Genomic DNA, 27,907 nt, shown 5'->3' with positions numbered 1-27,907 from the left:
GTTATAAGCAAGAGTAGGACTTGAAAGGTGTATGTCGGGGGTGTCGATCATTGTAGCAATGGAGGTATGTCTGCAGGTTTTGAATCTGTTGTTCTGGCAGGATCTAATGCTACTTTGAGATGGTGTGTCCCTGGCGTGTGGGGAGCTTGCTTCTGATGAGCTTGGAGAGGTTGGGGGGTTGTTAGAAGGCTAGAAGAGGGGGTTGAGAAAAGATGTCTTTCAGGATGGGTCCCCACTGAGTATGGGTGTAGTTTTTTGATGACACCCCGTATGGGTTCCAATTTGGGGCGCTAGTGACAAATAGGGGTATGTGGTCAGAGGCGGTTTTATTTCTGTATTGAAACAGGTTCTCTGAGAGTATTTGAGTGGCCTGTTTTATGATGCAATCTCCTTTTCTGGTGGAGTGTCCTTGTTTGTTGAAGGCAGTTTTGAGTGTGTTTAAGGTATGTATCCCAGACTTCCTCCTCAGAGCATATTCTGTGGTATCTGAGTGCCTGGTTGTAAGTAACAGATTTCTTGGTGTGTTTGGGGTGGTTACTGGATCTATGAAGGTAGGTGTGGTGATCAGTATACAGTTGTGTGTAGGGTTCCATTGTTGAAGCTGATTGCGGTATGCAGGAAGTTGATGCTGATATGGGAGTATTCCAGATAGAGTTTAATGGATAGGTGGTGGTCGCTGAAGTTGTGGTGGAAGTCTGTAAGGGAATTTAAGTCATCTGTCCAGAGAATGAAAATATCATTGATGTCTCTCTGGTATATCATTGGTTTCATAGTTCATCTGTCCAGAAATAATTCTTCAAGGTGGCCCATGAAGAAGTTGGTGTATTGGGGAGCCATCCTAGTACCCAGAGCTATTTCCATGGTTTGGACGAGGTGTTTGTTGTTGAATGTAAAAATGGTTATGGATGAGGATAAAATGGATGAGTTTGGCGATGTGTTTGAGGTAGATATATGAGGTTTGTCCAATGTCTTGTAAATATTTGAGGCAGACAGCTATGCTGTCATTGTGAGGGATGTTAGTATATAGGGAGGTGACATCAATAGTGGCAAGGATGGTGTTCTGAGAGAGGTTGTTAATACTGCAGAGTTTGTGGAGGAAGTCAATTGTGTCCTAGAGGAAGCTGGGCCTTTGTATGATGATTGGTTTGAGGATGTTTCTATGAGTCCTGATGTTCTTTCAGTAAGAGTGCCATGGCCAGATATGATGGGTCTGCTTGGATTCCCTTGTTTGTGAATCTTGGGAAGCATGTAGAAGGTCCCTGGAGTTGGTTCGTGGGGGATGAAATTGTAGAGTTTTTCTTGGACACAGACGCTGGCTTCCTCAGGGCCCAGGGTGTGCTCAACCCCTTGCCCTCGCCTCTGCCCCAGATCCCACCCCAAATCTACATCCCGCCCCGCCTCTTCCTGCCCAGGTCTGCCCCCTTTCCTGAGTGCGCCCGTTCCCGCTTCTCCCCACTACCTCCAGCACCTCCTGCATGCTGTGGAACAGCTGATTGCAGTGCAGGGCTGCCCAGAGGATTCCGGGGGCCTGGGGCCGTTGGCGGTAGGCGGCTCTGGTGGACCTCCTGCAGGCGTGCCTGCGGAGGGTCCGCTGGTCCCTCGGCTCCGGTGGAGCATCCACAGGCGTGCCTGCGGGAGGTCTACCGGAGCCACGGGACCGGCAAGCGGCAGGGCGCCCCCTGCACCACGAAATGTCTAGAGCTGGCCCTGTTTGGCGGCGGGGGGCCCCCGCCGCGGTTCTTTGGGGCACTTCGGCAGTGGGTCCCGGAACGGAAGGGCCCCCCGCCACCGAATTACCGCCGAAGACCGAGTTGCACTTCAGCGGCAGGTCCCGCTTTGGCGGTAATTCACTGGTGGGGGGTCCTTCCGCCCTGGAGCGGAAGGACCCCCCAGCTGGCAGAGACCGGGAGTGGAAGAAGCTCCAGGGCCTGGCCCCGCAAGAGTTTTCCGGGCCCCCTGGAGCGAGTGAAGGACCCTGCTCCAGGGGCCCTGAAAAACTCGTGGGGGCCCCTGCGGAGCCCGGGGCCTGGGGCAAATTGCCCCTCTTGCCCCCCCCCTCTGGGCGGCCCTGTTGCAGTGGGTGGGAGGCACTGGGAGGGAGGGGGAGGAGTTGATTGGCGGGGCTGCCATTGGATGGGAGTCGCTGGGGGTGCAAAGGGCCAGCTGGCTGCCAGTGGGTACTAAGTACCCAATATTTTTTTTCTGTGGGTGCTCCAGGGCTGGAGTCCTCATGGAGTCGGCGCCTATGCTCTTGGAGTTGTTTAGGGAAGGATTTGATGATATCCTTAAATTCCTGGATAAATTGTGGTGTAGTGTGGTGTGGTTGTCTTTGAGTTCTGCATGAACTAGTCTTATAAATAATATAAAATATTACATCACGTAACACCCATCTTAAGAAAATCCCATTTCTCTTTCATATGCATAATAAAGCACTGTGTGTCTGCCTGATGCTTAAAGTGTTGGTACTCTTTGCTGAGAACTAGCTGACTCATTGAGATTTGTAACCACTTCCAGCATTGCTGACCTATGCAGCCACTGTCTCAAACAGCTGACTACTTGGTAAGATAATCTGGGTCTATGCTAACTAGATAATATCTGAATAGTAGCATCAGGTGAGCGCCAGCTGTCATAAAGCAATTTAACCTTTTGAGCTACAGACTTCCTCTAATTGATCAGTGGGTTAAATTCTCTAAGTTCCTTTGAATTTTCATCCTTTCCTCTTCCCTGCACTTTCTTACCTTGGATATGAAGTCAATAATATTATTAATGATTTACATTGTGAAATATTTTAGACCTAGAATTTAACCCACCTAAAAATGTGCATTTAAGATATTTAAATCTATTTTTGTCAACATTAATTGTTTCACTGCTGATCATTTTAGCAGAAACATCCAGATAAGGGGGTCTGTTGGTCGAGAGTGACAGTTAAAAAGGAGACTCAAAGAGCTTGGCTTGTTTAGTCTAGCCAAAAGAAGGCTGAAGGGGGATATGCTTGCTCTTTATAAATATATCAGAGGGATTAATATTAGGGAGGGAGAGGAATTATTTAAGCTTAGTACCAATGTAGACACAAGAACGAATGGGTATAAACTGGACACTAGGAAGTTTAGACTTGAAATTAGACGAAGGTTTCTAACCATTAGAGGAGTGAAGTTCTGGAACAGCCTTCCAAGGGGAGTAGTGGGGGCAAAAGACATATCTGGCTTTAAGATTAAGCTTGATAAGTTTATGGAAGGGATGGTATGATGGGAGAGCCTAATTTTGGCAATTGATCTTTGATTATCGCCAGATAAGTATGCCCAGTGGTTGGTGATGGGATGTTGGATGGGATGGGATCTGAGTTACTGCAGAGAATTCTTTCCTGGGTGCTGGCTGGTGAGTCTTGCCCACATGCTCAGGGTTTAGCTGATCGCCATATTTGGGGTCGGGAAGGAATTTTCCTCCAGGGCAGATTGGCAGAGGCCCTGGAGGTTTTTCGCCTTCCCCTGCAGCGTGGGGCATGGGTCACTTGCTGGTGGATTCTCTGCAGCTTGAGGTCTTCAGACCACAATTTGAAGACTTCAATAACTCAGGCATAGGTTAGGAGTTTGTTATAGAAGTGGATGGGTAGGGTTCTGTGGCCTGCTTTGTGCAGGGGGTCGGACTAGATGATCACATTGGTCCCTTCTGACCCTAGAATCTATGAATCTATGAAAAAAATGAACAGCCATCCTTAGGTCACAGAATAACATCCTGACTGAGATGAATGGGACAATTCATGCTGCTCACAGCTCTTATTTCAGGCCGTCTGGAAACTCAGTAAAACAACACTTTATTGGTTATACTTGGTTCAGATCTTCCACGTTTTCTTCACAATAAGGATGAGAAACATTTTTTAAAATGAAAGCTTACATCTGGAGCAATCTATTCAATATTGAGTCTGAATTTTGTTATAACAATTTTTGATGTTTCTTGAAAGCTCTAGTTATGAGTCTACAGAAAAGTGATGTGTATATGTGTTTGGTTTTGTTTTAGTTTTGTTTAAAGAAAGTAAGGAAAATATAAATATGAGTCAAATAAGGAATCCATCTATTAAAAAGGAGATAAAGGAGACATTAAAGTTATTTCTTTTATCATAGAAAGGACACATAAGGAGGTCATTTAATCTACTCTCTGTTTTATAAGGGACTGTATTATCCTAAATCATCTCCAGTAAGTGCTAGTCAAACTAATTAACCATGTTTTTGCAGACTTGGTTATGTTCCTTTACTTTTTAATTCTGTACCATAAATAAAGAAAAAAAAAGAAGGAACTGTAAATTCTGTGACTTTTTTCTCCTGTGCAGGTGTGGCAACTATTCTGTATGAATCCCGATTGGGCTGCCTGGAAAACAACATCCCAGAGAAGACTGTGGAATACATTGAGGCTCTGGAGTTGATGTTTAGCATGTTTAAGACAACTATGTATGCAGGGGCAATTCCCAAATGGCTTCGTCCATTTATTCCAAAACCCTGGAGAGAGTTCTGCAGATCCTGGGATGGACTCTTCAAATTTAGTAAGATTTAACGATAGAAAAGTTCAACTTTGTCTCTGTAGCTGCTGTCACTGTATTTGAATAGAGCTTGTTGCATTTGTACCCTAAAATTATAGTAAGAAACTGGGGAAGAAGAAGAAAAGTAGGAATAAACTACAGTGAGAAGTATTAAAGGATTATTTAGGGTGGTACAGTAAGAGAAACTAGATGAACATTTGGGATACATATCAGAAAGAACTTCTTTACAATGAGATCTACTAGGCTGTGGTGCAGTAATCTTTTAAGAGGAGTGGTGGAAGCCGCACTGATTGAGACAATTGAAAGTAGACTGAACAGAAAATTAGGAAAAGTATTCTAGGAAACAGTCCTTTATTGGCCAAGTGATCGGACTGTGCAGCCCAGTAGATCTTTTCCATCTCTATCTTCTGTGTTTCTGTGAAATTGTGCTTATTATCCAGAGTTAAAGATATTCTGACATTTGCTTTTTTGCTAAAGCTTATTTGTTTTATTACCCCATTTACCCATCCACCTTGTTTGTCTTGTTCACCTGTTGCATTTCACAAGCCAAAGCCGAGCCCGGGGGCCTAGATTTTTCAGGAATTCTAGAGATATGTTATCATAGCCTGCAGCTCTTCCACACTTGATGCTACCCAGTGTCTGTTCCACCTCTGTTACAGTGAATGGTTCTGGGCAGCTTCTGATCTGGTGGACATGTTTAAACACACATCATTTGTTCCCCACTAGTCTTTGCACCTGTTTCTCCAAAGGTGCTCTAGCCACTTTAAGTAGGTGTCCAGCTACTTGGTTGGGTGTCACTGGGGGTCGGCAGAGTGCAGGTGGTTGCTGTGCTGCTCCAAGGCATCAGAGCAGACTCCAATACTTGTGGCTGGAGCGAGTAAAGCTCATCCTTTTAGTCATCTCCTCCCATCTGGCTCAGCGAGCAGTATCCAATGATTCAATCAGGGGGTCAGAGACATCTGGGTCACCAGATGCCTCATACTGCTCGAGCAAGGCAGCACTCTCCTCGTAGAGAGAGGGGATGTAGACTGAGTGGCAACCGCATGGGGTGGGTGTGCAGGCTGCTCTGTAGATAGCACCACAGAAGCAATGGCAGGTCTCATTTACTGAGATATGCCGGGCTGGTATTGTCACCGCACTCTTCTTATGGCCTTTGTATGTTCTTGCGTAAAAGTTTGAAAAAATTCCATTTAGAAACAATTTTGCCAATATGGTCTAGTTAGTCCCTTATTTTACATTACTGGTTCATTATTTATTTTCATCTGTTCTGTTGCTTCTTCTTCACTTGAAGTTAGAATCATCTGTTAAGCACTTTTTCAAAACCTATTCAATTGAATGGAAGTTTTTTTCCCATTGACTTCAGTGAGTTTTGGAACAGGAGCTCTGTGACAAAACCATCATCTCTTCAACTGATTGTGAACAAAATGAGGAATCAGCTCATGAGATCATAAGAAATACTGAGTGCATTTCATGCAAACATACCTACTACTTAAAAAAATGAGGGAAGAAAAGTAAGGGAAAGTATGGCATATGGTTTGAAACATTCTATTTACAAGCATTTCAGTGGCCTGTAATCACTCTGAGCAAGTGGGGTTCTGTTTTCATATTTCTCATTTAAAATTTAGGGGTATCAAAAACCATCTAATCTTTTCACCCTGCAGAAGTAGTGCTAGAAACTGCATGTTTCTGCATATTATTTCATTCATATTGTAGCAGAATCTTCTTTTTCTACATTCCCCCAAATGTATACTTTTTGAGAGAAGATTGAGGTTCTTTCAGATTATTAATTATATAAATCTGTCATATGGCTGCAGCTGTATTGACCTATAGTAATTGCTCTTGAGCTAATTATGCACCAATAAATTAAAAATTATTCACCCTCCAAAAATTATTTTAATATGATTTTAAAATTCTGAATGTAGGGGGCTCAGTGGAGGTGGCGGGGGGGTTCAGGTATGAGGAGGTGGTGCTTGGCGAAGGAAGTCTGAGTGGGGGGGGTTCAGTGGGAGGATCCAGTTGCTGGGAGAGTGGGGTTTGATGGGGTGGGGATCCAGATGCAGCTGGTTGCGGCTCAGTGGGGTGGAAGTCTGGGTGTTTGGGGCTCAGCAGAGTGGTCTAGGTGTAGGGGGTTAGGGCTTGTCAGGGTGAGGGTTCCATGTGCCTGCTTAACAGGGAAGCCCCAGATGCAGCCAAGGGGACGCCATATGCCGGGCTCCTGCTTCCCCCTGTGATTCCCCATCCCCTTTCTTGCCCATCTCATCCCCCTCCCTGATTGCCCCATGCCCTATCCCGTTCTCTTCACTCCCACATTCCTTTCTGCCTCCCTATTCCACCCCTTCTTCCTTCCCCACTGCCTCTTCCCCTCAGCCCCCCTTCACCCAGTCCCACCATGGTCACTCACTGTTGCATAGAAAAAAGGAAGGCTCCGAGCACACAGAAGGGGAGCATGACTGGCATTAGGATCCAAGAGGTGGCATTCAGCCGCAGAGTCCGCGGAACCCCTATGCAGCCTCCTTCAGCTGGGCAGCTCTGCAGTTGCAGAAATGAGGGGCAGGGGGCAGTGGCAGGTAACCCCGTGTGCTTCCCCCATGCCTCACCTCTGTTTGGGTGGGGAAAGACCTCCCCCCAACTGCACCCATGGTCATCCCCCCACCCATGCAAAGCACAGGCATTCTGTGAGGGGGGTGGTTCCCGCAGAATTTCCCCAGGACTAAAATTAAAGATTCACAAGATCTATCAGGAACTCAAGTCCATACCCTTTAGCATATAAAATTATTCCCTATAATACATTTTTGATTGCTTTAAAGAATTCATTTGATGGGGTTCTACCATTTCCCCTTGTGGAACACCCTCCTCCAAAAACAAACAACCCCTTCCCCTGCAGATCTCTGATTAATATTAACAGCAACTGAACAACAACAGAATCCAATCTCTTTGTTTTCAGCTTTGTTTTTCACATTCTTTTTTGCAGTAGCGCCTGCTGTGAAAAGGGAATTAAAATATAAGTGGTGATTGTGCTTTCCCAGGGTCACCTGTTTTTGTGTGTGTTTGTGTATGTATGTGCAGTCTTCATACAAGAATATGCCAATTATGGTTCTTTTTTCTATGAAGTCAGCATCTGACCAATCTGTGGGGTGGTTTAAGCATTGTGGTATGACCTCATCTTTAGCATCACCCATCTCTACACCTGAGGTGCCATGTTTGTAATCATCGAAGTATAAATCAGAAAGAAGGGAGGGAAGAAAAGAAGGGCTGAACAATGATTAGGGTTTTTTTTTTTAATTTTCTGTAATTTAAAAGGTCAAATCCACGTTGACAACAAGATAAAGGATATTCAGTCCCAGTTGGACCAAGGAGAAGAAGTAAAAGGTGGGCTACTCACTTATCTCCTACTGAGTAAAGAGCTTACGGTGGAAGAAATCTATGCCAATATGACTGAAATGCTTCTGGCAGGAGTGGATACAGTAAGCTTATTATTATATCATTTTCTGTTTGGACAATTTTATTGCTGTATAAATCCACTCCATTTGCAACCTAGTTCTAGTGCTATGTAAGGGTTTTTGTGCATCATAAATTGCATGTATGAATCATGGAATCATAGTAGTAATGGAAAATACATACTAGTTCATATAGTCCGGCCACTGAAGCCAAAATGTACTCTCTACAGTGTAATTTGATTTTGAACTTTGTAAGTGATGGGGCTTCCACCACTTCCTGTAGGACACTACTTCACAGTCTAATAGAAATATATGTATTTGTTAGTTTTTCTTCAATTCCCTTCTCTAGTTTGGGGATGGAATAAATATTTAATGGTCTGTCAGAAAAACTGAAATAGGCAACTCTATTGAGGGTCTCTATTTGAAAAAAAATAGGTATATTTAGAACTTGCTAATGGATTTTGGTATGTGTACAATTAATCATTGAGAGACATTATAGATAAGAGATGTGGCCTCTCTTAAAGTCCCTTTGCGCCACTAGCCTGATATCAAGGGGACCTTAGACCAACCATAAGGGGATGATGTGAAGTCACTAGCATGGAGGAAGCCTGACCTCTGTGCCATCTTTCTGCCAACCCTCCTGGTATAGGGGGCATGATGGAGTGTGTGGGGGGGCATTCCAAGGCAGGGGTGGGGCATGATGGAGCCTGGGGAGGGGGGCTAGAATATGATACACATAATGCCTAAGGAACCATTCTTGACAGTCCAAGTTAGAACATCCCTGTGGATTAGAGATTGAGGTGGCATAAAGGTGGTTTTAGAGCCACCTATGCCTTCTCTGCCCCACAGCATGGGCTCAACACAGCTGAGAATTGCATTCTAGGATTGGGTTCATCCACAGAGATATAAATGAGCCATGTGCTGGAGACTGTAATTAAGCAAGCTTTCTGGATCATGCCTAGAAGGGTTTGATGAAGATATACAAGCCTATACACGCTTGTTTGCCAGTAAGTGTGAAATAAAAATCCAGCTCATTTTTTGCTAATTGGATTCAGCTTTCTCTGGGTGTGGGAGCGATCTGGAGGGATTCAGGATGGCTGGGAAAAAAAGAAACTTTATTAGCCTCAGAACAAAAAGCATATGTAAGGGCTTATTTCTGTTTTGAGAATTACTTCATTGATTAAGTTTTCCAGAGGCTTATGAGCTTGGTGAGCTTTTTACTGTCGTTTATTTAAATAAAACACAATTTATTCATCCCATTAGTTTTCCAGACCTGCAAAGCCCTAATTTTCCACTTTTAGGCTGAGAGAGTTTTCATTAAACCGAAAGAGCACTGTACTAGTTCATGACAACAGACTTTGTGTTTGCATTTATACAGCTTTCTCAACTGACAGTGATTACTTTATGAGAAATTTGTGCTTCTGGCTCTCCCACTTCGGGTACATGATAGAAATGGAGGGAGCCCTGTTTCCCCACTGCTGGCATTTCAGGTTTTGTTACGTAATGGAAACTGAAAGAGCTCACAAGGATTGTTAAAGATTTTGAATACATTTGTAAAGCTGTTATTTGGTTTCCAAGCATTTTGGCTGTTGTAGCACAGAGCCAGTTTCGAAGAGGATTTGAAGGAGCTGGGAACCTGAGAGGAGACACTGTTTATATCACAATAACTCCTGTATGTAGTTTGGCACAGCTGTCAGCCTCTTCAGAGAGGAGCAGCCCAGAACTGAGCTGTAGTGAAGGATGTTATAGGGATAGTAGGCTAAAAGGAGGATTTTTGGGTTATTTCTACCCTGAAATATAAGCCCAGGCTTTGAACTCTGGCTGAAGCCTTTCTCCCTTCCATCTACACACAAATCGCATTAACCCAGGGGCACCCCTGGGGCAGAGAGTCTGAACCTGAGTCAAGCTGGGTCCGATGGTTCAAGCCCTGTTGCTTTGCAGTATAGATGCAGCCCCCCTGAACTTATGCCCAGGGAGTCCGCAAAAAGTATTACACAATCCGACCAGCCAACTCTCTTTGTCCACCTGACAGTCTTTTGGTGGCCAGTCAAGTGTTCCCACACTGCATTATGAACAAAGGGCTAGAGTATACATATTTCGGGTGGGCTCAAGGAAGTCAGGGATATGGGTGGTTGGTTTGGGGCTTACATAATGCAGTATAGACACTGGAGCCCCAGGTTGGGATCCTGGTTTCAACAATTCCTAACTTGGGGTTACAGATGAGTGTCGATGCTCAAGCCCTAGGTAAACAAACCCATTGTCTGCTAACTCAAGTTCTACTAACCCTGGGCTTACATTGCAGAGTAGACACATTTGGGGACAGGATTTTCAGCATTGTATCCTATTTTTGCAAATAAACACAAACTGAAAAAGTCACTGTCATGTCAAATTTGCTCTCTGATTCCAATTTTGTAGAGTTATACCAACAGAAATATTTCCATAAATTTGTTTTTACCTGTATATTGTTGGCAACCCAAAATTCCAACATTATGCTATTGCATGAGAACCTGAAAGTAAAACTGATTGGTAACTAACTATACAAAAATGAAATTGAATAATCTATTTTCATTATATAAGCAGAGGAAAATGCAAACTCAAACCACATGAATGGTGAAAAATAAATTAGAGATTAAATCTTCTTTCACTTTTAGTAATCTAAGGTGTTATTTATAAAAAAGGAAACTGCCACGCTTGCCAAGGGACACTGACTCAATCAGTCTTGGAGGTATTCTGTCTGTGGATAGGAGTTCTGAGGGAAGGAGGTTCAAAAGAGGCTTCTGTATCTTCTTTTTGGATGTGGTACCATGTGGTCTCCCACACACACATGCACCTGCACCAACTTCAGTCATTTAGCTGGTGTGGAGAAGAATGGGGCCATGGCCCCTGTTCTTGTGTCCTGTCCCTGCTTTTGTGTGGTTATGCAGGGCAAGCCACATTTGGGATTTTTAATCTGCCAGTGTCTCTTTAAATGCCTAATTCTGTACAGTCTTTCATGATCATTAGTATCATAAATGTGTGATTTGTTTTCTTTGCATATGCCATTTTAATGGAAACAGCTTATTCATGAAGAGAGTATAAAGGTAAATTATGCTGGGTTGTTTTAAACTCTGATTTATACACACATTCCCCTTAAGAGTTGACAGGAAAACTTTCCATAGGAGGTAGAATTATGTCATATTAGTGCTACAGTAGTTTCCAATTGCTGGAAAATGCATATTGTGTTGCAGCATCACTTACTAAATGATGAGATATAATCCTAGAAATGGTAATATCAATGTTATCGTTAATAGGATTCTGTGAGGAGAATGCCATATGCTTACAGCGGGTGGAAATGGTCTGTGTAGCATTCTATCATTCTGTCTCCTGCAGAATATTTTTGTTGGGAGGAAAAGCACAGCAATAACTGAGAACTAGCTATTAATTTAATCCATTCATGTTTGTAGCTTTTGTATTACATATATCATTTTGTAGTTTACTTTTCCTGTCGCTTTTTGATCTTTCACTGGTAGAAATATGGAGGAGGGGTAGTTCTGGTGTTTTTCCAGGTGGAAAAGGGCTGAGGTAGAGAATGATGTAGACTGATTCGGTGCCCTGAAACCCAGATGTTAATGATAGTCCTTTTGTTTTATAACTGTGTGTGTACATAGTGAATCCTCAGTTGAAAACTGCTTGTTTTTCCTGGCATTGAATTAAATATTTGTAGCTACTTTCATTATTTTTTTTCTTTTTCCTTATGATGTTGGCGGTTTCTTTCTTAGACTTCTTTCACTTTGTCCTGGGCAACATACTTGTTGGCAAAGCATCCTGAAGTTCAGCAATCTGTGTATGAAGAGATAGTCAATAATCTGGGAAAAGATCAAGTTCCTACTTCAGATGATGTCCCCAAAATGCCAATGATTAGAGGCCTGCTCAAAGAAACTCTGAGGTAAGTGAAACTTTTAATTATCAACTTGCAGTTGTCTGCCAGTTTCCTTCTGGCTATAGTGACTCTTTTGCCCAAGCTAAAATATGTATTCAGTTGCTGCTATTGGTGGTCGTGGCTGCTATTATTTTTATTCATTGTATCACCAGTATATCTAGTGCATTCTGAGCAATTTAATATCATACATAGCACCTATATAATGCTTTGTTTTCTAAGTGCTGTATAAATATTAACTAATTAACGCTCACAATGTTCCTGTAAGATAGATAATTAAGAGCTTGACTGTGCCGTTAGAGCACTGGTCACTGTGAGGGACTGTGAAACCACACTACCTCAGCAGGAGTTCTGGAGAAGTTGTGCCTCAGAGAGTATAGGGAGAGTGTGCCCACTGCAACAATTCTTGAGGCCATGGACGCATAACCTACTTCTCCCTTTTAGGGGTGGCTAGCTCTGCTAGCCAGGAGCAGTCTCTGTGCTCATGGAAGTAAAATGACAGAAGTATCATTATCCCTATTTCACAGATGGAGAAACTGAGGCAGCGAGATTGATTTATCATGTTAAGGCTACCCATTATTTCACTTTTGTTTGCAATGTTGTTGTAACTGTGTTGGTCCCAGAATATTATCGAGACAAGATGGGTGAGGTGATATATTTTATTGGACCAGCTTCTGTTGGTGAAAAGGACAAGCTTTAGAGCTTATGCAGAACTCTTCTTCTTGTCCGGCAAAGATACTTTAGTTCAATAAAAGATATTACCTCACCCATCTTGTCTCTCATTATTTATCTGGCAAAGCCAAAATTAGAACTACAGAGATACTAGCAACTAGTCTTATAGAAATTAATAGACCATAGCGCCCCACACTCTTTTGGTCCCCAACAAATTCATACTTGCTACAATTCTTTTCAATCTGAATGTATGTTAAGTGATAGCTAAACTGGATCCTTTATAAACCTTTGTAAATTTTATAAATTATAGATGCTGAATCCTTCCTTAACATTTGTCTGTAGGTTATTCCCAGTATTGCCAGGAAATGGTAGAGTAACACAAGAAGACTTGGTTGTTGGAGGATACTTGATACCTAAAGGGGTGAGTTGTGTGATGGTCTTATGGAGGGAAAGGAAGAGATTTTCTCCATAGAATCATAGAAATATTGGGCTGGAGAGGACTTCAAGGGGTCATCTTCTATCCCTGACCCTATCTCCTATAGGGATATCCCTATCATGTTGAGGCAGGATAAATATACCCAGACCAATCCTGACAGATGTGTGTCTTTATGTGTAGAAAGTTGTCCATTAAGACAGAAGTACACTTGTGTGACTTTGCAGGATATCACCAAAGATGGGAACACAGGAAAGAGGAATTTATAATAGTGCTCATTTGAAAAAAATAATTTAATCATTGACTATGTTTTTTACCTGAATCTTGATGTAAATGTGAGTTTTTTCCTTATTAGAAGGACTGGTTCTTACCCTTTCAGTTTTGGCTTTACTCTTCAGTACCCTAGAAACAAAGAGGGCTGCTGATAAATTTGTATTAAGATTCTGTGATTAGGTTTCAAAACTAATGCACACATTTTATTATTTTTGTAAATTAGTGTAATTTGGGGCATCAAACTCATTCTGTCAGGAGAGATGAATTTCTGTTTTAATTATGGTCCTAGCCGAGGTATAAAATTAGGACTACAAACTACCCTCAGTTCACAGTGGAACTCTCATTGATACCATTTGGAGATTTACACAAGATAAAGAGTAGAATTTGCCTTTATAAAGTAACTAAACTTAGAAGGCCTGATTCTCATTCACGTTAAGGCTCCCTGACACTGCTGTAGAAGAGTTAAGAGGCCTTTTAAATGTATGTAAATGTAATTTGCTCCCTCTTTAAAACCCTTTTACATTGTCAGAGCAAAGTAAAAGGACCTTAGTGTAAAGAATCAGACCCTTCTGTTCTTAACATTCTTTATTATTTATTTTTGCATTCAGCATCGCTCTTGATAACATGATCACCTTTAGTACTGCCACCATTTCTGATCTCTGTTTTCCTTTCTTCTACATTCTCATTTCTGTTTCTCTCCTTTTCCACTGTCTTGGTCTGAATCCACAAAGGAACTTAGGTGTTACCTGGAAAATCATTGGAACAATGAGATCGACATCTGAGTTAGGCACCTAGGCTCCCTATACAATGAATGGGGAGAGATAGGTGTCTAAGAATACAATCCACAAAAGCCAGCACACTAGGCAAGGAGCTGCCTAAGCTAGCCAATGGGAAATTCTGACAAGAGTGGTATGTCCTAAATTCCGTCCATTTCATGGAGATAGGTACCTAAATCTAGGCTGCTAGGAGGCACCTATCTCTGCTAGTGATCCACAAACAGGAGCTGCTCTGCTACAGTCAGGCATCGTCATTTGTTGTGAGAATGAATTAGGCATCTGTCTCACTCCACACAAACAACTGGAGGAAAAGGAAGAGAGAATGGTGCCAACCTTATAACCCAGTGGTTAGAGCACTCACTTAGGATGTGGGAGACCTAGTTTGAATTCCCCCCTCTACCTGATAGGGGGAGAGGCTGTGAGAAGGGTTCTCCCCTTCTCTCAGATAGTGCTCTAACCACCGAGTGATGGGTTATTTTGATGTGGGGCTCCCTCAATCCCTCTTGTTCAAACTGTTGCGCTTTAAATCAATAGTTCATCAGTGTGCCAAAGAGAGAGTGAGAATAATTTTATAGCCTGGTGTGCTGAGCACCCACCTGGCAGGTGGGAGACCCATGGTCCAGCCCCCTTTGTGGATATGAGCCTTTGTGTCTGTCCTCCCGTCTCTATCTTGCATTTCTCTTCCTGACACAATTCTCAGTTCTGTACCTGGGCCTTCCCATTCCATCTGCTCTAAAATAATCACCAGTTAAATAATTACTGCTGACCTTTTCAATGTCATAAATAGACTTTAATGTTAACAACCCATGAGGTTAAAGAGGGAGCTGGGGAATCTACAAGGTTATTGTTTCACAATGTCTGCAGATTCAAGAATTGCACTGATTTACACCTGGTTCATGTTTGGAAAGTTATTTTCACAATCATTAGGTTAAAAATTTAATTTTTTAAAAAATGAAAGCTTAGATTTTGCAGAATCTGAGCATGGCATGTGAGCCATAAAAATACATCGCACGGAGAGTAGCTTTAGCTCATGAATCATGTGTTTGAAACCACTGGTTTAATTCTGATATATGTTCGCAAAATAGATCAGAATGTTTCTGAAGGAGTGATGCAACTGCCTGTTGTGTCAACCCTTATGGCTAAATTCTGCTCTTAGATGTACACATGTGGCTTCTGTTCATTACTCTTTTTATATTATAAGTTGTGATGTATGTTCTTTGCCATGCTATCTCCTGTTGTCACCTCCTGAGGCCAAATTCCACTGTTACACTGGTATGAATTAAGAGTTAATCTGTTAATCACCAGGAGTGCCCGTCGGACCGCACATGTGCAACTCCCCTCTTTTGCGCTGTGCACAGGATGTATATGTAGCACTGTGCAGTCTGACTGCCCCCACTTCCTTCACTACCACCTTTGGTCTGGGACAGAATCCACTAGCAGAGCCCACTTCTCCTATTCCCTCATAGAGAATGCCTTACCTGATAATGTAGTTAGTATTTTCCTCCTCTTCTTTCTCCTTCAAGCTAAATAAAATATATATATATTTTTTGTTTTAACTTCATCTTTACAGTTCTTCTCATAGTTTAGGTTTCTGTTTTTCTCACTTCCAACCTTTCCCAACCGGGAAGCCTTTTCTCTTCACCCTTATGCCCGTCTCTCCTAAATAAATTTGTTAGTGTCTAAGATGCAACAAGTACTCCTGTTCTTTTTGCAGATACAGACTAACACGGCTGCTACTCTGGAAAGTTTAAGAGTGCGTTTCATGTGGGGCTGCCTTCATGTGATGCCAGCCACCTGCAACGTATCTGCTGTTTGGAGACACTGCCTTACCTGAAACCCAGAGCCAGAAAGGACAGGGACATTAGATTGAAACTTCTCCTCATGGAGAGATTGCTACATCCAGCATTGGATCCGGGCCCAGACTTTTCCGCAGAGAAGCCCTCATGCTCTGCCAAGTCATCTTCCGACTCCCATTCTCCATGCCGTGTGAAGAGAGAGTCATCCTGTGATTGTGAAGATGGCAAGAAACGGGCTTCCTCCTCCTCACACTCTGAGGCTCAGCCTGACAGAACACTGTCCCTGGCTAGGTTGGTGGCCTCAACCTTATCCGATAAGAGACGTAGCTCCAGGGCTTGTCTGAGTACCTCTGGTACAGGCTCAAAGAAACGATTTAAATACCCTATCTGGCCAGACCTTCAGACCTTAATGCCATTCCCCAGCTCTGGGGATTGAGGCAGCCCGCTTGCTGGAGCTACTGCACTGACACTGTTTCTGGCACGTGGCACGGAGTAAGTCCTCGGCACCATTAAAATCGTTGACGCCGGTCAAGTAACCGACACCAACCAAATCATTGACCCTGAAATCTTTGGCACCAAGCAAGTCTTCGGCACTGGCCAAGTCAGCAGCTAAGTCTCTAGAGCCATCTTCTGAAATTTCAGGGACATTCACCCTCTCTTTAACACCGTGTAGTACAAAGGCACCGATGATGCTCCTTTCCCCTCCACAAGACTTCAGATACTCTAAAGACCTGCTGATATCTGACACTCCCGAGTCTCCACTTCTTTGATGGGATCTCCCCTCACTTCTGCCTTCCTCCCTGGATTCACAACATTCCTTCCTCTCTTCGCCGAGGACAGCACCTCCCTTCCCCAGGGAGGAGGAGGAGGAGGAGGAGGAGGAGGGCTCCATTGTTCCCTCGATGACTGGACAGTTTGCACTGGCTTATCCTCACTCTGGCCCCCAATCCTGGCAGGGACCACTGTGGATGCAACCACCTGTGCAATTCTCACCAAACTGGCCATATTGGGACCCCTGGGCTACAGAGCACAATTCAGGAACCCTCCCAGAGAGCAAAGCCGGAGACCTACACCTCTTCCTTCTCCATCAGTCTCTCGCCCTCAGGAAGTCAAACCACCACCAGTACCAAATGAGGAGGAAGAACAAGAGGAAGAGTAGGAAGAAGAGGCTCTCTCAACTTTAAATTTTTCCTCCTTCTCACCTGACAAGGCGATTATGCCTCCACCCCGTACCTCTGCCGATGACTTCAGGCACTTTCAAGATCTTTTCCATAGGATTGTGGATTCCCTCCAGATACCATTGGAGGAAGTCAAAGATCAGCAGTATAAACTGCTGGACATTCTCCACATGTCCTCCTTTCTCAGAGATCACACTATAGATTAGTGAAGCTCTTCTTGAACCGGTGAAGGTTCTATGCCAAGGTCCTTGTAGTAGTCATGGCCTTCTGAAGGAAACAAGAAATCGTCATTTTTCCATCCTTGGATGACTATCTCCTCAAGGCCCTTTCTGAAATCAACACTCTAAGCTGTCCATATAACAATGGACCTGTTCACAAAGCTAGGCCTCCTCATGAACCTAGAAAAGTCCATTTTAATGCTAGTACAACAGCTGGAATTCATCAGTGCACAGTTAGATGCCATACATGCCAGAACCTTCCTACAACCTCACAGATTCTTGACTATAACAGATCTGGTATCTGCTGCACAGGTCTGCCCCCAGATCTCTGCATGAATGTGCCTCCAATTTCTAGGCCACATGACAGTGACCATGTTTGTGGTCAGGCACGCAAGACTGCACATGCAATGTCTTCAAGCATGGCTCTGTATCGTATACCTCCCCCACAAACACATCATTCACAAACTTTTATCCATGTCAAGGACTCACTGCTGTGGCGGACACAGCCCAGCAATGTCTTTGTTGGAGTTCCTTTCCTGCAACCATCACCAACTATGATACTAAACACCAATGCCTCCCTAATCAGTTGGAGAGTGCATCTACACGAATACACAGTGCAGGGCAGATGGTTGTCCCAAATCTACTTTAGACATCATTCTCCTAGAGCTACGAACAGTTTGCAATGCCTGCTGACGTTTCCTACCTCTTCTCAAACAACATACCATAAGAGTGATGATGGACAATGTCACCTGCAGGTATTACATCAACAGGCAGGGTGGAGTGAGGTCCCACTCTTTATGCTCAGAAGCAAATTGTGGAACTGGTGTATCCAGAATAACATCTCCATTTCAGCCGCATATCTCCCAGAACACAACCACAGACACATTGAGCAGGATGTTCTTGCACGATCATGAGTGGGAGGGCAGCTGGATATGTGAGCACTTCAACCCATATTCAGCCAACATGGCAGTCCCATGATAGATCTCTTGGGCACTCAACACAATGCCCACTGCCCTCAATTCTGTTTTGGAGCAGGACTGGGACGTGGATTGCTGGGACACACATTCTTCGTAACCTGGGACGCACCACTCCTTTATGCCTTCCTTCTCTTTCTCCTATTCCAAGTACTTCGCAAAATACAGGAGTATCAAGCTCATGTCATACTAATAACTCCAACATGGCCACAACAGGTCTGGTATACTTACCCTCCATGCATGATGATATGCTGACCGATCTCTTTCTACCTAAAACCGTGGCTCCTCTCACAGGACACAGGATGCATTCTCCATCCCAATCCACAGATGCTCCACCTCAAAGCCTGGCTCCTCTGTGGTTCTGGGGTCCAGAAATAACCTGCTCAGACAAAATCAAACAGATATTTTTGAATAGCAGGCGTGACACAACCAGACACACTTACATTAAAAAATGGACTAGATTTCACTCCTGATGCACCTCACGTCAGGTTGACGCAGCACACTCTCCGCTGCCACTTATTCTTGACTACATTCTACACCTTAAACAGCCAGGATTGGTCAGTAGCTCTATTAGGCGACACTGGGTGGCAGTCACTACCTTTCACTCCCCCATTGATGGCCACTCTGTTTTCACACAGCTTCTCATGAAGTGCTTGTTGAGGGGTATTCAAAATCTCTATTGCCATATAGAAGACTCGACCCTGGCCTGGGCCCCTGCCTAGTCCTACGTTCTCTGACTAGGTGCCCGTTTGAACCAATGGCAACCTGTTCTTACATACACCTGTCAATGAAAATGACCTTTCTTTTCACCATCATTTCTGCTTGGCAGGTAGGCGAATTCACAGCCTTCGTGGTATATCCACCATACACAGTGTTGTGAAAAGACAAAATTAAACTACGCCCACACCCAAGATTCTTACCTAAGGTCCCAACATCTTTTCATCTCCATCTAACAATACACTTCCCTTGCGTCTTCGCAAAGCCTCACAGTAATCAACAGGAAGCAGATCTACAAACCCTAGACGTGAGGCACGCATGAGCCTTCTACTTGGACAGGGCTAAACCCTTCTGGAAATCGCCATGATTATTCCTCTCCACCACCAAAAGATCCAGAGGCATTGATATGTCAAAACAATGCCTCTCTAAATGGATCTCACAGTGTATGCATTTATCTTATGAACTCCATGATGGACAACCTCCTACCTCAGTCAGAACACATTCCACACGATCATTATCTTCCTCGTTGGCCTTTCTTAATAATGTCCTCATTGATGACATTTGTAAGGTTGTCACATGGGCATCAACAGACACTTTCTTCTGGCACTACGCTATTACGCATGATGCTGCAGCAGATACTCTCCTTGGACATGCTGGCCTATCCTTGACAGTACATGTTGCTCTGAAGCCCCAGCCTTCCAACTAGGGCCACTGCTTTATAGTCACCTACAGTGGAGCACCCATAGGGACATCACTCAAAGAAGATAAGGTTACTCACCCTGTGCAGTAACTGAGATTCTTCAAGATGTTTGTCCCTATGAGTGCTCCACTACCCACCCTCCTCTCCTCTGCTTCAGAGACGAAAATATAAGCTCTGCAGCAGAGAATGAACTGGGGGTGGTCAGATTGCATAGCGCTATATATACGTCCCGCACACAGTGCGAGAGAGGGGAGGTGCGCATGTGTGGTCTAACGGGCACTGCTGGTGAAGATCCCAGGTGCAGGGAGTGCTGTTGCACCTACAGTGGTGCACCCATAGGGACGCACCTCTTAAAGAACCTCATTTACTGCACAGGGTGAGCAACAATTTCTTCCTCTTTTCCTTTGATTGTGTTAGGCAATACATATAGGAGAAAAACAGTACAGAAGAGGGTTTATTATATTACATTCTCCTGTGTATTTTCGGTTTATGCAAGCTCATGAGGAATCTTTTACTGAGCCTAAAAGTTTTTGAAGATCTAATTTGAGCCAATGAGAAGGAGATCTAATTTTGAGATACCTGCTCTTTACATCATCTTTTTACTTATCATATTTCATGTTACAGAAATTATAACTCAATTATCATTATTACTGCTATATGTACCAGAATTAATTAAAAATAAAATGTCATTTGTTTTCTCAGACCCAGTTAGCACTCTGTCATTATGCTACATCGTATGAGGAAGAGAATTTCCCAATGGCAAATGATTTCCGACCTGAGCGCTGGCTGAGGAAAGACAATATGGACAGAGTGGACAACTTTGGTTCCATCCCGTTTGGTTATGGCATTCGCAGTTGTATAGGAAAAAGAATTGCAGAACTGGAAATTCACCTTGCACTGATTCAGGTGAGAAATCTGTGACAGTGTTATAAAGAGAGAAAAATATGTTAGTATCAGCTCTTTAATACGCAAATTGCCTCTGGACATCTTTTTATTTAGGAAAAGCTTTGTTTAAAGAATGCCGACTAGGTCCCGATGCTGCATTCTTTTTCATTAAGAATACACATGTGCTTAGAATTAAGCATGTCAATAAAAAGCTACATTGCAGAAATAAACATTGTAAATCCCAGTTGTAGTACAAGCAAAATCCATCCAATGTAAGATTACTAAGGAAATAAATTACTTTAGTATAGAAGGATTTTCATTAGTCAATTACAACCTTTAAATGAAGGCTCTCTTGGCATATGGCAAGATGGTTCTTTACTCAGTTATAGCATTTTGATTAAAACATTGTTGTATTGAGAACAGATGAGCATTTACCAGAAAGTGAAAATAGGTTTGTAATCCTGAGACTGAGGCAGACCATACTAACCAACATTCAAATCAAACACCCACTGTCTCTGTTTTCTCTGTTCCCTGTATCTTCTTTTTCAGGCTTCTGCATGTATTCTTTTTGCTATTTTATATAGATTATTTTGTATTGTATCCTGAGGTAGAGAAGGCTTTCCCATCAATTCCTACTTTATGTATCCATCTCCAAGAATCATTCAAAAGATTTGGATCAGATTGAGCAATTAAAACACAAGTGTTTGCAATCTTTTTACCACCATGACTTCACAGTCACAACAGATCTACTTGGAAGTGCTCCACAGTCATTTGTGTAATGCTCTGTAGCATTTCAAAAAAGTTGCTGTCTCTCCCATGTGCTGGTTCTGATGCTGCTTTAGTGGATGTATCATTGGCATCAATGCAATGGTCTAATATCAGCAGATTCACCTTGATTGAATGACAGCCTGTTATTGTTATTCTGTTCTATTTAGGTTCTTGTATCATGCTCATCACTTTATTATCCGAGCACTTGCATTAAGAAATGTGACCAACATTTGTCATGTTCTGTTCCATCCTCTGCCCAGGGGGTGAAGTGTGTGCAGTGGAGTATTTTGTTTTGGAATATTTCTAATTATATACACACGCTATATATTTGTTCGTGACTGCAAGGTCAGACATATGTGCCTTGCACTCAGAGAAGAAGGTAGATAGTCTTTAGTTCCTGTGGGAGTTCTTTCCACAGTTTTAGGCCAGCCTCTGAAAAAGCTCTGTCTCTTGCACAGATAAGCTTTTCTCTTATTGTAGAAAGTTCCATTGTGCCAGAGGAACATAGTTGTCAACCATCTTCTCCATCCTGGAGCCATGTTTCATTTTCCCTACAGAGTAATCATGTTAAGCAGGTTCACTGGCACGGAGAGCAAAGTTAGTGGTAGTGATGAACTCTAAGGAGTATTACTGGTTTTCTGTTTCTAGAATTATAAAATTGTATTTGTTGATTTATAAACTTTCTAATATCAACATATGTCTCTTTTCAGCTGCTTCAAAATTTTGAGATCAAAATTTCTCCCAAAACTAAACCAGTCAAGGCCAAAACCCATGGTCTTTTGACTCCTGGAGACTCCATCAATGTGAAATTTGCTGACAGGAAGTGAGATGCAAGAGTTTAGGAAATTTTAGCGTACTCTTCTTTGAAATTGACTTACATCTGATTGAAATATGATTGTTCTCTTGTCCATTGGCTTGTGGGCAATCTTCAAAATGATTAAGTCTTAGATGCTGACCTACTTCTAGAAATATACAAGAGATTTTATCCCGCTCATAGAAGAAAATTCCACAAGTTCACATGGAACTGTATGGAAATATAAACTTCCTTTTTGCACTGGGAGTTACCTTTTCCCTGGAGTAAGTTTTGGATGATAGCAATAGATGCACTGAAACAACGATATCAAGTTTAGACATAGCATATTGTCTTGTGCTTTTGTTAGATTGCTAAGTCATGAAAGATGAGCATTCCTGTGTGTCTGTGTGGTGATATATACTGTGCCCAAACCTGTATATAGATATGTTGATTGACATTTTCTGTTTGTTGTCTTCAATGCCTTTTTTTTAATTCCCCCGTTTTAGTTAGTTTTAAAAAGCATTTACCTGATATGCATCAAAATAAAATTAATGCAATCATTTGAAACAAAGATATTGTAAAAATATGTGGAAGATGCTGCTGGTTTGTTTAAACTCAACAATTAGGATCTATTTTTAAAAAATGTTTTTATAAAACATAAAGTGAGTAGAAATAATAATTGCCCTATTTTGTTCATTGCCTTTGAAGCATTTCGTATTAGCCACAGTCGGAAGACAGGAGACTGAGCTAGATGGACAATTGGCCTGACCTAGTATGGCCGTTCTTATGTAAATGCATCTGTAAAATTAAAAGCATTTGTAAAAAAAATAAAATAAAACGTTTAAAAACATATTCAAAGACCATGTTGCAGAGTTATGAACCCAGAAAGTGTTGTTGTTATGTTACCACATGAAAAACAAAGTGAAATCAGATTGTTTCACTGTTCCATTTGAGTAACATGCAAATAGTAAATAAACAAGAAAAATGATGGAAATACATTAGTTTACATATTTCCATTTCCTGTGACCTAAAATATTCCTAGTAACAAGAGATGTTTTAAAAAATGGCAACAAAAACACACACACATACTTTTTATCCTGATAGTCTCTTTTTAAAAGTAAGAACTGGAAAAACTCATTGTAATGTAGTGCCTGCCCTCTGTAGGATGGATATGTGACTGCTACAAGGTTTATTGGTTTTAGATTAATTGACAATCTAGTGGCCAGTCTAAAAAGTGTATACTTTAAAGTTACATTATCTTTGACAGCTAGTGGAAAATATCTCTTGTATGTGGCTTCTGATCATTATGGCACCACTTTTACATTTATAAAAATATTCTTATTTGAGAGAACACTTTACCTTGAAACTATTTTATGACTTGAGCTAAACCATTTTGCAAAAGAGCTCAAACCTATATATTCTATAGTCAAATTAACTGTAAAAAAATGTGTATAGTTAGCTATAAACGTGTCTGAATATTGATACTAAAATGTGAGATTGTGCAGAGGTAGTTTATTTAATGATGTTCATAAACCTTCTTACATATTACATGGTTATTAAATTCAAGAAAACATTGTGAGGCTAATTTTCAAATTGGGATTCATTTTTTCGTCTTCACCCATCCGACTGTCAAAACCAGGTTAACATGGGCTAAAAGTAAAATTATATTCTTTGTTATTCTTACTTTTGGTTGTCTGCTGAATAATACTTCAGACCTTTGTAGATAGAGACACTCACTGTTCTAACCTGGGTGTTTTGGTTATATGTTTGTGAGGATTTGGCAACATTGATCCTTTCCATCGATCTTCTATGTAAAATGGACTTACCGATCAAAAATCTGATCTTGTCAGAATTTTAAGTTTGCACAGTGGCACAATGAATTTTCTTGAAGAATTTTGAGCTGCTTTAGGCATTTTTATGTACCATAAGATCTGCAGGCAGTCTTTAGAATTCTTTTTGCAAGGTTTTCCTGTCTTGTGTGTTGGGTAGCTGGTTTATGTTTTGTTTGTTTGGGAAGGTTTTTTCTAAGACTTCCCATTTTGCCCCTTTATTTTCTTTCCCAACATCACCTCCAGTGACCCCAGATCTGCACTGATCCTTCATTTCTCTGACAATGACTGGACTAACCTTCCTCCAGAGCCAATCTACGCATATCTGAGTGTCATCCAGAAGGAATTGCTTAGCAGAGTCACAAAACCTCTTCACCCACTGGATTAAGCATGCTGCCTCCATTCCATTCCCAACATCTGTTGACCTGATGATCAAAGGGCCAATTTCTGGATCCAAATTTGAATTCCTCTTGGGGCCTGTATTTTGCACTGTCACATCACCACCATTCTAGACCAATGATTGGTGTATTCTAATAATTTTGTTACATGGTGCCAATTCCAAGATAATATTTCACAGTATAAGAAGGAAGAGGCATTCTAGAAATACTGATTAAAACATTTTCATAATTTCTTTTCATTAAAAAAGCTTGATTTGTTTTTGATGAAGAATCTGTCTAATTTGGCTGTTGCATATAGTAAAATATTTATAAAGAATGTACGAGTTCCTGTTCTCATTTCAAATTGTTGCTTACATTGGAACTTTTTTCTAGTATCTTAAAGGTTTGAACATACTGGAGGGAAGTGGAAGAGAGATCTTTCACATTAATGGCATCTTCATATGTTGGACAGTTACAGGAATAAATACAAATAAATATTAAGTTATTAATTTTCTAATCAGTATAGAAAATTGGCATTTTAAAGCTACACAGAGGCTGAAGTAGATACCAGCAGCCAAAGAGTTTGAAAATGAATCACTTATAAGCATCATGATTCAAGAATTTGTTGCTAATGGGTCATTGGCAAATTAAAGGACACTGAAGTAATTTTTTCCTCTTGATCGTAATGCTTTCTTAGAAACTTGAGTTTATTTCTTTTCAAAGTCACACCACCACATATATTGTTCAAGGACTTCTTTTGTTTAACTGCTTCAGTTTAAATATTGTCTGCTGAATTTATACAGTGGCCTGAGAGAATAAACTCTAGCATTATTTAGTTTAAAATAAATGTTAAGGGGGGCTTATCACAGGGTGGCTGGCCCCTTCAAGTCAGCAGGTCCAGTTCCCCTGATGAGTAGGTGGGGCTTAATGAGGGGCCAGGCAACACCTGAATTAGAAGATAAGAAAATAGCTGCACCCAGGTACCTAAAAAAGGGAGGAAGATACAAAACAGCCATCCCAGAAACAGGCTGGAAGAGGAGACTAGGGGAAGGCACTGAATAGAGCTGTAGAAGGGAAATTGGCTCCTGCAGTGATTACCAGGACAGGCCAAAAAGAGAATAGTTGGAAAGCTGCTTGAAACCACTTAGAAAGAAAGTCGGCCCGGAGAGGGCAGGTATGGAATGTGAAAACGCTGTGATTACACCTGGCTGGAAAGAGATCATTCTGGTTGACTGCTTCATTTATGAAGGAACTCGGAGTCCATGCCAAAGAAACAGGAGTAGAAAAGAAGAGATTGACCAAGGACTTTAAGTTGGGACACTATGGTTTGTTTTAAGGCTGTGGGCAGAGTTATTTGGACCATTACTAGATAAACCTACAGCAGGGGATGCTTTCTAATTTAAAAAGGTGGTGGAGTAATTGCTGAGACTCTTGAGGATAGGGTGTAGTCGTGGCTGTAGCCTGTTGGGTTATACTTGGCCAGCAGAGCAAGCTTGAAAACTGCACCGTCTGTGATAGGGCATAAGTGGGGTATTGACATTTGGAAGGGTATAGTGGAACAAGGTAACTGCTTTCTTTTTATGCTGTTCTGGAATGTTAAAAAGAGGGATCACTCAAAATCACAGAAGTAACAAAGGAAAATATTTCTTCACGTAGCCAATATGTGGAATTCAGTTCTGCAGGGACTTGTATGGCTCCCATCTCCCTCGTATGCAATTGCCTTATAATCTTTAATGTATTTATCCCCTCAACACCCTTGAGAGGTAGGGAATTTCCATTTTAGAGATGGGGAACTGAGGCACAGATCGGCTAAGTGACATGCAGGCTCACACAGGAAGTCTAGGGCAGTGTGACAGGGTGTGCATACCTTACACTAGGCAAGAAAGGGTTAACCCAACTGTGGCGGGTTGGATCACAGAAACCCTCTTGGGAGCTGCCACCTGATGTGCCAAGACTACTTCTGCCCCTGCTTTCCTTGCCAGCTCAGGACCCCAGCACCCTGTCTGCTGAGCCAGATACTCCCATTTTCTCCAACAAAGACCCAGGGTCTGGATTACCTGCCCCAAAGCTGCAGGTTTACATGAAAGCAGCTCACAGAAATGTTCCTGTCTGTAACTCTCAGATGCCCACCTCCCAATGGGGTCTAAACCTAAATAAATCCGTTTTACCCTGTATAAAACTTATATAGTATAAACTCATAAATTGTTCCCCCTGTATAAGACTGATAGAGAGATATGCACAGTTGTTTGCTCCCCCAGGTATTAATACATACTCTGAGTTAATTAAAAAGTAAAAAGTGATTTTATTAAATACAGAAAGTAGGATTTAAGTGATTCCAAGTAGGAACAGACAGAACAAAGTAAGTCACCAAGCAAAATAAAATAAAACGTGCAAATTATGTCTAATCAAACTGAATACAGATACGATCCTCACCAGTTCCAGAATGCTCCCTTTTACAGACTAATCTCCTTTTAGCCTGGGTCCAGCAATCACTCACACCCCTTGGAGTCACTGCCCTTTGTTCCAGTTTCTTCCAAGTATCCTGGTGGGTGGAGAGGCTCTCTCTTTAGCCAGCTGAAGACAAAATGGAGGTGTCTCCCATGGGTTTAAATAGACTTTGTCTTCTGGGTGGAGACCCACTCCTATGCAACGTCTAGCTCCAAGATGGAGTTTAGGAGTCAAGTGGGCCATTCGCATGTCCATACATGACTCTGTTTTTACAAGTAGCATCCATTGTTTACATGCTACCTTGAACATCCTCAAGTAGACTTATGTGGATGGGAGCATTCCAAGATCCATTGTCCTTTAAGTGTTTCTTGATTAGGTACTTAATTTCAACATTCCTTTCTCCAGGAACTGACCAAATGCTTTACTCAGGCCTTGGCTACACTCACACTTTACAGCGCTGCAACTGGGGTGTGAAAAGACACCCCCCTGAGCGCTGCAAGATACAGCGCTGTAAAGCGTCAGTGTAATCAGGGCAGCAGCGCTGGGAGCGCGGCTCCCAGCGCTGCACGCTACACCCGTAAGGGATGTGGTTTACATGCAGCGCTGGGAGAGCTCTCTCAGCGCTGCCGCTCTGACTACACTCACACTTCAAAGCGCTGCCACGGCAGCGCTCCCGCAGCGCTGCCGGGGCAGCGCTTTGAAATTCCAAATGTAGCCATACCCTAAGATTATTTAGAAATCAAGCCAGTACAGAGCCAACATTCATAACTTTGACTACAAAAATGATACATGCATGCAAATAGGATTAATACAGTCAGTAGAGCATAATCTTTACGGAGATATGTTACATGGCATATGTAGCATCAAACACATTCTAAGCATATTTCCATAAAGCCTAATGGGAGGTACTGTCACACCTACACTATGGGTGGCGGAAGTCCTGCCCATCAGAGTGCTGGGCATACTCCAACTGCTGTGTCAGTATAAAAGGGAGCAGCCCAGCTCATTCTAGGCTGACCACCAAGGAGGAAGGACATTGGGTTGAGGCTCCTGCTCAGGAGCCACTTTAGATCTGCGGGATCCAGAGATCCTGAGGACCAGACCAGAGACCTATTGCCTACAGCCAACCAGCTGGAGTCAGAATCCCAGGGAGCTATGTATACTGAGGAGCTTGGAGGCCCCCAAC

The 27,907-nt window shown here is 42.4% G+C and overlaps 1 protein-coding gene across 2 annotated transcripts in view; it reads left to right on the top strand.

The window, feature by feature from the left end:
- Positions 1-24,409, top strand: part of LOC127030464 (cytochrome P450 27C1) — a 41,081-nt gene extending 16,672 nt beyond the window's left edge. For both annotated transcript variants that reach the window (XM_050917074.1, XM_050917075.1), the window contains 6 exons: positions 4,325-4,534; positions 7,832-7,995; positions 11,727-11,893; positions 12,899-12,977; positions 20,324-20,527; positions 21,985-24,409. In XM_050917074.1, the coding sequence (XP_050773031.1) occupies positions 4,325-4,534; positions 7,832-7,995; positions 11,727-11,893; positions 12,899-12,977; positions 20,324-20,527; positions 21,985-22,101 (941 nt within the window). In that variant the 3' untranslated portion in view covers positions 22,102-24,409. The remainder of the gene's footprint in view (positions 1-4,324; positions 4,535-7,831; positions 7,996-11,726; positions 11,894-12,898; positions 12,978-20,323; positions 20,528-21,984) is intronic.
- The last annotated feature ends 3,498 nt before the right edge of the window (positions 24,410-27,907 follow it).

This window comes from Gopherus flavomarginatus, chromosome 10 (genome assembly GCF_025201925.1).
Source record: "Gopherus flavomarginatus isolate rGopFla2 chromosome 10, rGopFla2.mat.asm, whole genome shotgun sequence".
NCBI classification, from domain to species: Eukaryota; Metazoa; Chordata; order Testudines; family Testudinidae; genus Gopherus; species Gopherus flavomarginatus.
This window is presented reverse-complemented; position numbering and strand designations above follow the sequence as displayed.